We start from the raw sequence: 13,525 nt of genomic DNA, 5'->3' as shown, positions 1-13,525 counted from the left end.
ACATAGTGGTGACTGTGTATATTTTGCATTTTTGATGACGCCTCTTAACTGCAAATAGAATATTTATAAAGGAACATTTTCAACAATGCGGGAATAGCAAAATTGACCAAATTGTGTTAATTTGTATGTATAGATGATTTCTAGTCCATAACTGTTAAAATATATGTCTATGATATAGTCCATCTAATGCACGTTATCTAGTTTTCAGTATGGTATAGATAGGCAGAGGGATCTATGGCTACCCTGGAAGGACAAATTAGTTTCTATTCATTTAATTTGCCTATAAGATGTGATGTCATCTGATCTATTTTGTAATTTGAGCAGCTGGACCTTAGATCACAAGAATCAGTTATTACATTTAAGGTCAGGACATATTATGTCATTATAAAAATAAAAGTTAACTGGCTATTAGATCTTGTGTGGCTACATTTCACACTAAATTTATTTCAGGCTGCTATAGGTCAAGATTGCAAAATCTGTTTAGATGATGTCATGCACAATAAATATGTCTCACCCTGTGAAACGTTCAAATAACAGTTTAGTCCCCAAAATTATTTTTTGATTTATAAATACATATTGGAGTACATTTTGCATGGACACCAATACATGTTACTGCATTTGCATTGGTGCATTCATTCTTTCTGGAGTTTCTTTAGTTACTGTCTCATTCTCTCGCTCCCTTATGGCAACCTCTACTGAAACCAGGAAGCGTACATTAGTACGAAATTAATAGTAGCAGTAGTTGGAATTAGAGGACTGCACTGGTCCAAAAAACTTGCGGGCGCGGGCGGTCTTGCTGGGGCTGCGGGCGGGAGCGGGCGGTCAGGCACTGTACCTGCGGGTCCCGGTAATCCCGCGCAGTCCCTCGAGGCTGCCTTGTTGCTGCTCCCTTACAGTGTCTCCTAGCTTGCTCCGCCCAGGAACAAAACGGAGTCCCGTGATGTGATGTCACTTCCTGTGACTCCGCCTTGTTCCTGGGCGGAGCAAGAGAAGAGACGCGAACAACTCGAGGGCATTCCCGCGGGACTGCGCGGGAAATCAGGTAAGGAGGCGGGCATGATTTGCCACAAAAGTGGCGGGAGCGGAACACCCACATTGCGGGAGTGGGATTAAAAACCGCGGGAGTGGGCGGGAGCGGGCGGGAGCGGGCAGGAGCGGGATTAAAAATGTAGTCCCGCGCAGGGCTCTAGTTGGAATGTCCATTCTAAGACTCAGCTTGGATGCAGAAAAATTATGCACTTTGTAGGCATTCTTTCGTAGGCATCTGAAAATGTTGGTTGATAAATCAAGTGCATTATGAAAGAATAACACTTCAGCTTGTAAAGCAAGTTTCCATTAACCAGAATAACTTCTGAACAAGGAATGCTTTATGTCTGAATAATGGACATTTGAAGAAGAAATACACTGAAATAAGTTATCTTGATACTGACCAAATGTAGAAAACAAATAAATTTATTATAAGCAAAAAAAAAAAACCCATAAAACAATCTAGTGTCACGTGTCAAAAGTAGCCACTATCTTACAAAGCATTTCATCATACACCCATGTGTTTCATTTAATTATTGCTAAAAACCTATTAACAAATCTATTTTCATCTGAATTTATTTTGGAGACTAATTTACAAACATTCATAATTTAGTGAAAATGAAGGAAAAATAGAAAACAAACCCAAAACAATACAAATAACATGCTTTAGAAACCTAGCACATCTTCATGCTTTTTGGACTCAAAAGAAACTGAAGATGCCTGCAAACTTTAAAGTTTTTTTTTAACAATTCCTTTTACAGTGACTTTTCCGTAATATTCTCATTTCCATTGTTATTTCTTTGTTCATTTGTTGTCTTTATATCTTCAGGTTTTATCCACGGTGGCCCATGAAGTTGCTGCCAAAATAAATAAAGAATAGTAAACACCCCCTGCATTCTCCCTTAGCAAAGATGGTTTCAGATTTTCTTTTGAAATCAATATATATATATTGATACCACTATATCACCGCAGCTCTTACAAGGAATATATGTGAGCTCTAAGTTTAAGCAATTAATTTAAGCATGGCTTCTGTATCCAATGGTCAATAAGATCAACATATAGACACCAGCATCGGCAGGGAATCACCGCGTTGGCCCAAGTATTTAACTAGCCCAATATATTGTACAAAACTCAATATATCGCCCCAATTGTATAGGTTATGCAAACAATGATAACGGTGCAATACAGGGTAATTTAGCTCAGTTAAGTATTTTACAAGGCTACAAGGCTATCATTAGGCTTGACATGGAGACTATGGGGCAAACCTCCAGAATTTTGGAGCTAGTTTGTGGCTAACAATGTACCTCTCCTCTAATACTTCAATACAAATTGAAACGAGAAACAAAATATTGATTGAACTTAAGCTGATTAAGACATCTGTTATACCAAAATGTGAATTGCACCAAAAAAAAATAAATTCAATGACCTTTGACTCCTACTCCATCAAGAAATTTAATCTTCTAAAATTTCCCCCAGGTCACAAGTGTCTTCTGTCTAGATTTGGTGCATTATTAGTAATGTTCTTGTCATATAACTACAGATTTATTCAGGATGCCAGAGTAAGAAATACAAATGAAAGTCATAATATGAAATACTCTATGCCGTCGTCAGCGGAATAATAATTCAGCATGTTGTATGCACGCTGGAACAGGGAATGTCAAGATATTTGGTTTAGCTATATTTAAAGGAAATGTGGTTTTTACAAGTTAAGTTTAATTTTACGTTTTCTGTTTACACCTGCTTTATGTTTACCAGATGGTATTTACTAGACTTGTGCAAACAAAATTTGCCAATGTCGTCAATTCGTACAAATGTCAAAAAACGAGGCGAGACCCCCAATGTAACAAAAGAAAATTCAAAGCTCCTTGCTCTGTTTTTGTTTGTTTCGTTTGGGGTCCCTCTTTGTTTTTGGACATTCGTATGAACTGGTGAAATTGGCAAATTGTTTTTTTTCACTCACACTACTATCACATTCTCACACACTGTATCTCACATTCTCTTACATTCTCATTCACGTTGTCAGAAACTGAGTCCATACAAACAACTGTAATGACCCAGAGCACCCAAAGATGGAGTTCAGGAGTTATTGCACAGTAGCAGAGTTGGGCAGGGCCTGGTGCGGGGCGACTCCACTCTCCCAGGTGGGCATCTAGGGTTGCGCAGCCTGACATAGCAGCGGATGTTGTCCAGAACAGAGCAGAACTTGGAGATATCCTGCAGGCACCATGGAGCAGGCATGAGACATAGCACTAGAATCATGTGCATGATGCTGCAGGCTGGGAGTAGGAAAGCAAGCAAGGGGGACAGAGCAAGGAGCATAACAGACAAGGTATACATAAATACAGGACTAGCCTAGGACTATGTGATAATAATTGGAGATTCCGTCACATCTTATGGCCCCCAACTACGCCAAAGTACTCCAATTTTTGGTGGATCCTAACGCTAAACCCTGCCCACAGAGGTACTAAACAAACTAAACATGAAATCTAAACACATATCAGAGAGACATACCTTTAGACTGCTGACTGAGACAAACAGAACACACGGGTGGGGCACACCTTATAATGGAAACAGAGCTGAAGCAAAGAGCAAGACTGGAATCAAGGAATCAGAGGTTCTGGACAGAACATACGGAAATCCAGAAATGGACCACAGCAAGACAGGGAAACAAAAGACATGCAGCTCCGCAGCCTGGATGGGGCCTGACACACATTCTCTTACACCCCCATTCACTCTGTATCATGCAATTTCTGGATGTCTCCTTGCCTTGCAGTTCCACTTCTTCTTTTGCATCTTCTTGTTCTTCTGTCTTTTTTCTTCATCTGCTTGTCTCTGGACATGCCCTCCTGGTGAACTTCCACAAAATGGTGGTGCCTCTAGGCACACACTCTCATCCGGTTTGAGGAACTGGGCAGAGGGTATGACCGATGGCTCCACAATTTTACGGAAGTTCACCGGGAGGCCAAAATAATTAAGACAAATGGACCAAAAAGGAAACTAAAAAAAATTTCTAAATTGTTTTGGTCCATTTGCACAAGTCTAGTATTTACTAACATGATTATAAGCCTTTATTGGTGGTTCCTAAACTTTTTGTGAAGTTGTTTTATAAAAAATGCAGAAAACAGGAAGGAAGATATATTTAATGGATACCCAGTTGGCCTCAGAATACAAATCACAAAGGGACCAATGGTACATTTACCATGTACCATCTTCATTGATAATATATATGGGACAAAATAAACATCTATCCAGATAAGCAAAGATACTGCACCAGATACAACATAGCATTTAAACTTAGAATACCTGGAACTTCCCATGGCAGTCTACTCAAAGCACTTCTGGAGAAGTGGCTTCATGATAAAATGCCACTACCATCCCGGGAGAAAGAGAAAATGTTGAACCTGGAAAGTTCCCCAGTATAGACATAAGCAAGACTATCATGCATAAGATACCTGGATATTTGGTTCCAATTTGACATTCTGATTTACCGTTGAGTTGTTGTGATGTATCCTACATATTTCTCCAGCCTAAAAAGGGATATAAAGATGTTAGTAAAGTGTTAGCAAATAACTAAATGCACACTAAGCTCAAACCTCAAACACCAAACAGAATTTGTAAGTAGAACATCATTCCAGAAGAAGACTAATACAGCATGATAATTAAAAATGCATTACGTAGATAAGAGGCAAAAGTGTCATTTAAAACCTGAACGGACAATTCCTGGTTCATAGATACTAAGCAGTTATATGAGTTACGAATGTTCTATTTCTGCTATAGTTTAAAGACATAGTTCACTTTTCAAATATCAAGTTCTTTCACCTGTGGATTCAATCTGATTGGAAAGATTGAATGAGTAAACATTAAAACATTCTCGTGTGGGAGAGCAGAAACATCATGGTTTCTTTGGTTCCCATTGTAATTAATGTGGTTGCATTTAAAAGTGCTGTTTTTATGTGATGTTTCAGTAAAAAAAAAGAACAGGTGTAGTTTTTGCAAAATGGAATATTTTCAGGATGCTGCATATTAACAATTTGTATGTCTTCTATCTCTGTCTAGCAGGTTGGGTTAAGATAACAAGGGCTCCTAATCAAGCCTTCCGAATGACCAACGACCTCTACAGATCATCCTCGATCAACTCAAGAGCAAGGCCTTTTTCTCCTTTTACTGACTCTATTGTAAAAATATTTATTTTCAATTTTCAATCTATAGATTAAAAGACATATGGCTACTGCCATGGAATACTGAATTTCATGGACCAGAAAACAGTTTTTTCCATAATTATACTTTAAATTTAAGATGCATAGATCCATCTATGCGCGGCCATTTTGATTTATAGCTTTCAACTTTTTAAGAAGTACAAACAATATGCATATTTTTTAATTATTTATTAAATTATTTATAGAAACGAAAATATTTGCGAGGGACACATTTAGGTGCAGGGTTTATTTAAATCCCAGCCAGTGGTGCAATGCTGTATCACATATTAATGACTTTTCCTTATCAGTAAATACAAATATTCTTGCCCATTTGGATGAAGGACTATCCATGATAAAAAGTAGAATATATATTTGTTTTAGCCGTTGACATGTCATATCTGATAACAAAGCAGATTAATATACATGTACATTTCATCTAATGGGAAGGCCATTTGCCTATTGTGGCATGTCACTCACTTAAATGTCTTTTCCACATGGTAAACCACATTTGCAATTTATTTTTATCTTTATAAATATGCTTCTGTTTATTACATGCAGTAAATCTCACTTAGGGTTTGGAAACTGCAGCTACTCTGACAAATATTGATGATAGCGGAGTATATTTTACTATTTTGTTTTGCCTGTTCAATTTTATGTTGATGTTTGATAAATGTGTTTAAAAGTACATTACAGAAATAAACTACTATTTGAAAGGATTGCTTTTATTATTAATGTAACAATTAGATAATCAGTAGATTTTCTTTAGGAAGTAAAATTATTGCCCATGACAGTTGATCCAGATAAAGACTGCTTGTCTACGTAATATTATGTACTGTACATGCAAACCCAGAAGCACCTCTTCTTTATTTCATTTTATATGCCCATTTTTCATTTTTGGATTGTCTCACAGTACAATTATGCCCCCAGTGGCCAGGTAGAAGCATTACACTTTATTATGCACTTTACGTGCACAAATCAGCAAAATGCATAATACAACTTGCTACTTCAAGCACTGTATCTGAGTTTGCAGATTTGCTTCAGAGAAAAGGTTGCCCGATTGTTGCTGTTGTGCCACTGGCTCATTACATGATGACACGAAGACCATATGTACGTCTAGTTACCGTATTTGCTCGATTATAAGACGACCCTGATTATAAGACGACCCCCCAAAATCAAAATATTAATTTAGGAAAAAAACAAAAAGCCTGAATATAAGACGACCCTATAGGAAAAAAGTTTTACCAGTAAATGTTAATTCATGTAAACTAATTTTCATATTTAATAAAAGCTATGATTGAGAAAAATATATATTTTTATTTCCTTTTATTTGCCAACCTGCCCCCCCAGTTATGCACATCTGCCCCCAGGCTTGCCACTCTGCCCCCAGAAATGCCTTATACTCCCCTATTTGCCACTCTGCCCCATGATGTGCCTTTTAACCCTCTATATGCCACTCTGCCTCCAAAAATGTCTTATACACTCCTATATGCCACTGTGCCCCATGATATGCCTTTTAACCCCCTATATGCCCCTCTGCCCCATGATATGCCTTATACCCCTATATGCCACTCTGGCATATAGGGGGTTAAAAGGCATATCATGGGGCAGAGGGGCATATAGGGGGTTAAAAGGCATATCAGAAATGTCTTATACCCTCCTATATGCCACTGTGCCCCATGATATGCCTTTTAACCCCCTATATGCCTCTCTGCCCCATGATATGCCTTATACCCCTATATGCCACTCTGATATATACTGGGTTAAAATGCATATATATATATATATATATATATATATATATATATATACTGCTAACAGCAATCACACTCCTATCAAGCCAAAGCAGCCAGTACATGCTGGAACTGGGGATGCTAGAAGTGTGATTACAGCCTCCCTATGCCATGCTACCACCCACCCCCTTACACATCCATGCTATCACACACACACACACTCATTCACAAACATTTAAATACTCATTCATTCCATTAATCACACATACACACACACGCTCAAACCCTCCACCCTCCCACCCCCTTACCTGAACTGCAGATCTCCCACTCGCAGACTTCTGCAGGGGCCCGGTTGTGCGAGCAACTTCTCTGGCCCCGCCCCCAGAGGAAGGAGGGGGGAGGTAGAGTTATGTGAGGACTGTGCTAGCTTCCTGTTTCCTGCTGCTAATAGCAGAGACGCTGCTCGCGATCAAAGCCCGGTAAGCATCACGGCCCCAGCAGAATGAGGTCTGATTAGAAGACGACCTCGATTATAAGACGAGGGGTATTTTTCAGAGCATTTGCTCTGGAAAAAACCTTGTCTTATAATCGAGCAAATACGGTACTCATCGCATGTAGTGCATTTTCATTTATCATAAAAAAGTTAAGGAGGCATTTTGTCACAATAAGTTTAATCTTAAATGATCACAGCTGAGATATTGTTTAAATATTTTCTACTTTCAGGTCTCACATGCTATAGTGGTAGAGATCCAGTCAATGTTCTTATGTCCAACTTAAGTTGGACTATTCTGCAATGTACCTGTATTTCTTTACTGTATTGTATAAATAAATGATGTCAATATCCTTGGTGGTATTGCTATTTAACCAATGAATAGCCTTCAAAGGAAATTGTTGGAGCTCCATTTGGACCAAGATTTTCACAACTGTTCTTCATATTTGCTATCTTAGGTAAAACATAATTTGTAAATGTAATTACTTTCTTAAATTTAGGAATATACAATATATATATATATATATATATATATATATATATATATATATATATATATATATATATATATATTCTCTTTGTTAATAGAAATGTTATTGTTAGATGTTGAAAAATATATTATGTTGCCTATTATACAGAAATCCATTTGTTTATATAACAACATGTAGGAACGCTTTCAATAAACCATACAAACCGTTCTGTGTTTTATAATTAACTCGCATAAATCATGACATTAAATAATCTGCTTTTTTGTTAACATCTTGAGCTGGAAATCGTTAAATGACTTGATAAGACCATTTACAAAGACAGTCGAAAACTCGTGATCATTGAGCGTCACAAAGTGTGTTCCACTTCATTATTTAATATTTTAATATGCCCCTCACCAGCCCTCATAAAGAAAACAGTCTTGAGCTTTGGTCCTAAAGCACTCTAACACTAAAGGTTTTCACAATGGCATTGCATATGGTAAGTTTGTTCTTTAATTAGCTCAGTTGGATCTGTTAGAAAGGCCAGGGCTTATTTTCTAGACGCAAAGATACCAGGTCAGCCATTTTGGACTGCCAGAGGGTGTTACATAGGCTTAGGTTGTGGCCCCATTGTGCACTAAGGTCAGATTCATGTCAATTTGTATCTGGGTAGAGGTGATATACACAAAAAATGGCAATACAAGAAACTGTGATGTCAGCCTCTCATGTTCATATGGAAAATATATCAGACAAATTAAATATCATTGGGCAACATTAGGGAGGTACTAGAATTAGATCTATTAAGGGTTCTTCAGGACTATAGTCCAGGAATACACAAAAAAAACCAGATACATTCATAAATTCACTTAGATAGTGTTTTCTCTAATCAATTTTTACTATTCTTATAAATGCAAATATACCCCATTAATCACATGTGCTTAATTCTGTATAAAGGCATAACTATTCCTCCATGAATACTAATAAGTATTTGTTAGGTATTTAACTTTTCTCACATTCAGTTTCCGGTTTGCTTTCCGTTTTACTGTGAATATTCTTTCCGGAAATATCACCAACATCCATAAAAATACACCATAAATATAAATAAATATAACTAAATTCATTTTTATAACATATTTGGTTGTAATATCATTACAAAATTGAAATACACAAAGGATTCCAGAAGATGGCTAATGAAAACATATAGTCAGTGAAAACACAAATTTAAGCAATTTCCATGTTGCATTGGTCTGATTGGCACTGTAAGTTAATTATGAATTGAAATGCTTCTGTTGCTAAGAGACATTTAAGATGATTTGGTTGGCTGGTCAAAGTTTCAGGCTTTGTAATAAATTAACAAATCTTCAAAAATGAGCATTTTAACTAAAGCATGGGTGCGCATGTCTTCCGAAAGCTATGCACATAGATTTTGGATTTTTGGCTTTAATAATAGAATGTAACACAACAAGTGCTGGATTATCCTCAACGGACAAGCGCCCAGAGGCCCTGAAATTTAGGAGTCATTGAAGCTCGAAGGATATGGCATAATTTGATCTCTAAAATTCAGTCTTAAATGTGGCCCAACTGTACACAGTCTAATGAGAGACAATACCAGTACAAGATACCATATCTCCAGTTTTATGTCAATGGGCAATACTGGAAAAACCATATTGAAACCCATGCCAGTGGTAACTGGTACAAATGAAAAGTGAGGGTAAGGAGTGGCCCATAGAAAAAAAGGTCACACTGCAGCAGGGTTCAAAAACAGTACACAAAACCTGAGTCAAGATAACAGAGAAGAGGAATAAACCCCACGCAATGTTGACCTAACATAGAACATCGATATGTGTTATGTAAAAGTGGGAAATAAAAATACTTACTAAAAATGGGGGATGAATATAATTACTAGGCAGTAACAATGGAGATAATTGTGGCTCCAATAATACAAATGGAGCAACTAAGCACTGAAGTAGGTTCCGAAAATTATGATGTTTAATGTTGTTGTAGGAACATTAATGCACGCTGGATGTACAAGCAGTAACTGAATCCAAATGCTGGTAGAACAAAAGACAGGGCTTTTCATGTAGTAGTCCAAGGGGAATAGAGTCCACACCGCTAGAGATAAACTGGCATACAGACAGCGTCCAGCATATGCTATAGAAGCTGCCGGTGAGTAGTGCTTTCAGGCTAGATTTGGCACAGACGGGCGGACACCTCTCTCTCTCTATGGAAGCCCAATAGGATCAGAAAGAATCAACGCGTTTCGTCCAGGAGACTTCTTCAGTGTTAGCTGGTGCCTGAAGGGCACATCTGGACAGCCATGGACCCTATCTTACATGCTAGAAAACTGGCTGATCAACACTAGAGGGATTGTGAGATTTTAGAGTGCCAGCACTGAACACATTCTACACATAGGTATTAAAGTATTTTATGTGTGGTATTATGTTAAAAATGAATGTAAACATTATCCCTGGTCAATACTTAGGCTTTATAAAAAATTTATGCAGCAAAACAATAACCATTTTGAAGGGGGTCCGTACCAATATACTTCTTACATAAGCTTCCCCGGGGAAAGCTATGCCCAGGATATGATATATATAGAAAATAAACTGCTACATATACAGTATGAAAGCCGGTGTTACTTCTTTAGGCAGTAGCCGGTAAACTGCCAGTTACCAGTCATGGATGTCATGACCCTAAGAAAAAGATTTAATGTCCCTCAGGTTCTGGTATTCTGTTGAATCACAAGCTCATGGTGTTGTTCCTCGGTTCTTCTGTCATTCACTGACTTATACAGATAATCGAAAGCTATGAGTATTCACCTATCCTGTGTGTATTCTGTGAGTCATGAATTTGTACCGTCATGGTGTGATGTTTGCAGGGTCAATATTAAAGTTGTTGTAATGAGTTTACATGGGCACTATCTATAACATCTATCACACAAGAGGTCATAAATCAGGAGGTTTATTTATATTCGCAGTGACATAGGGTAAGCGAATTCCTTTATGAAAATTTACATTGGCGCCAAGTGTAGACATGTCAATGAACAGATTCTAAAAAAAACAAATGTGGGGACATGGACATAAAATATTTATATTAAAAAAACCCACTGAAAATACATTTTCATTGGACCACAAATGAAGATGAAAAGACTGCATATGATAAATATGAAGAGAGTGAAATATGGGTGGAAAATGAGGAAGAGAAGGAACGGAGAAAAGGAAAGCAATATAAGAAACTGGAAAAAAGACATGTATCATGTTTTACTAATCTATTTATTCCAATGGTGTCCTGACACAGACCAATAGACAGGAGGATATAGAGCGATGTGGATGAACAATCCTACCATATGAAAATAGAGTAGTAAACAGGTTGCTCTCCATCTGCTGTGGAACTATATTTCTCATGACGCCCGTCATTCTACCACAATGTCTATCTATCCAATCATTGTAGAGCTGGTTTCCTGGCTAAACTCTATTTAGATCAATTAATTCCAACGTTGCCATAGGTCTCTAGGCTTTGCACTGCGGAACATTCCAGTGCTTTTGAAGAATACACTTTTAACCATATTGCTTTTAGTAAAATGTTTGTTCTTTCACCTACACATTAGCGATGGGAATGTGTACATACATACCGTAGCTCATTTTGTAGAAGTATCAATTTTCTGTCAAAGCAAAAATCCATTTAATCTTAATCAGCCTTGTTTTGTTCTGCTTTCTGTATTATTAAATATGGTCTACAACATGTGATATTATTTATGTCTGATACATGAAATCAAGTCGTCCTGATGTACTGTGATTTTGGTTGACAACAAAGGAAAGTAATTTGGAGGTATTTATTTCTGAGGACTTGAAGGTAGATAGCTGGAGGCATTAGTATAAAGAAGAGGCAACTCTCTGATCATATCTCACCTAGAGTTCTGTGTATAATTCTAGAGACCCCCATTTGTGGTATTCTGGAAAGATAAAAAATTAGATCCCCTTAATCATTCTGAGCCAAAACAAGTGTTCTTCACTTCAGCAGACTTGAGAGAGAGATCAGTCTTCTAAGTCCCATCTTATTGCCAGAGACACACACTAACAGCATCAGCACTTATCTACAGCATCAGCACTTATCCACAGCCTATCAGCTGATATTCTACTTAGGAGTATCTTTAAAGACAGACCTTGTTTTCTGAAAATTCAAACAGGAGATGTAAAAAGAACCTTTGTCTTCTCTTAATGAACCCAAAGTTATTTTAAAGGTGTACTCTTAAACTTCCTTTTTCTCAAGATCTTTATGACTATTCCTTGCCATTAAGTTGGCTCTCGTGTATGGTTAAGTTGCTGATTGTTGTTGATTGGCCCAGGCAACCTTTTTAATTTATATATATATTTTTTAATACTGCATTATAACATTCTAGGTTAACTGAACTAGGTTAACAAATAACTACAATAAATACAATATATCATTACAGATATAACACACAGTACCTCTTTAAAACATTTACCGAATACCGAAAGTATAAACATTTTTTTTTCACTTTAAGAAATAAACGTTAGCTTTTTCGATTTCAGGCAGATGCGCGAGTAAATTCAAGTTACATGAGAGCTTTCAAATCCCCTCTATACATAAAACATTATTATTTTTTTGTTTTATAGAGTAGTTTTATGACCAGCTCTAAATGTTAAATAATTTCCCTACACATGTTCACACCATTTTTAAGCAACGGGAATTTTAAAGTATAATTTCTTCTACGAGATGCTGGTTTATAGAATCGAACATAGATTAACTTTACTGTCTACTAGGAATTAAAAAAGGGGAGATGGATACAACGAGTATTGTCGTCAACCACCTAAAATATAATCATCATATTTATCAGCGCCATTCTAGAATTCCTTACAAATCATAAAGAGACGGAAGAACATACATATAATCCTATGTCTGCAAGACATTTGGACATATTTTCTTTAAGCTAATGATGTTCTCCTGATGGATTTAATTAAAGGTCAAACAATTTGGGCTTTCTTTGAAAGCACGGGCTGCTTTATCTAATGCCATCATAGCTTACATCTACGACATGGCATTTAAAAACATTCCGCTGCTGCAAGCTATAGTTCAGAAATTCTACTTTACTGCAGAGTCCTTTCAGCTTCCCCGTCTATTGTTAAGGGTTTGTATGTACATGTTTATCTGATCCCTAACAGACAGATCAAACCATTTGCCATTCTTGTTTTTTTTCTATGGATTTAGAATAATCGTGCAAAGCTGCCTGAGCTATGACATTCCTTTATACAATCAAAATGTATGTTGTTACATGTAAGGTAATAAAATTATCTGTTTATTTCTTTTTCTTTTTTTTTTTATAATATTTATTTTATTTATCAGTAGTAAGAAAAAAAAAAAACGAAGTGGGATAAGGAAATCAGGTCTTAAAAACAACTATTTAGTTAATGTTAAGCCATTAGAACTGCGATTATAATAACATTTTCAATATAATTGAGGATTATGCTGTAATATTTATTGCTTGTGAAGTATCACTGGATTGTATAATTGACAGTCATAACTGATTCAAACAATAAGACAAAAGAGCAACGTTTAAGGGCATGTACCCTAGAAAAAATGGCTTAATCACATACC

The 13,525-nt window shown here is 36.8% G+C and overlaps 1 protein-coding gene across 1 annotated transcript in view; it reads right to left on the bottom strand.

Annotated features, from left to right (window-relative positions):
* Positions 1-1,434: 1,434 nt before the first annotated feature.
* The window catches only part of LUZP2 (leucine zipper protein 2), a 147,249-nt gene continuing 135,158 nt past the window's right edge, over positions 1,435-13,525 (bottom strand). The window contains exons 11-12 of the mRNA XM_053449640.1: positions 4,479-4,553; positions 1,435-1,883 (exon numbers count right to left, since the gene is read on the bottom strand). Coding sequence (XP_053305615.1) covers positions 1,782-1,883; positions 4,479-4,553 — 177 coding nt within the window. The 3' untranslated portion in view covers positions 1,435-1,781. The remainder of the gene's footprint in view (positions 1,884-4,478; positions 4,554-13,525) is intronic.

Source organism: Spea bombifrons, chromosome 10, assembly GCF_027358695.1.
Source record: "Spea bombifrons isolate aSpeBom1 chromosome 10, aSpeBom1.2.pri, whole genome shotgun sequence".
Lineage (NCBI taxonomy): Eukaryota > Metazoa > Chordata > Amphibia > Anura > Pelobatidae > Spea > Spea bombifrons.
Note: the sequence above shows the minus strand (reverse complement) of the source record. Positions and strands in the feature narration are given on the sequence as shown.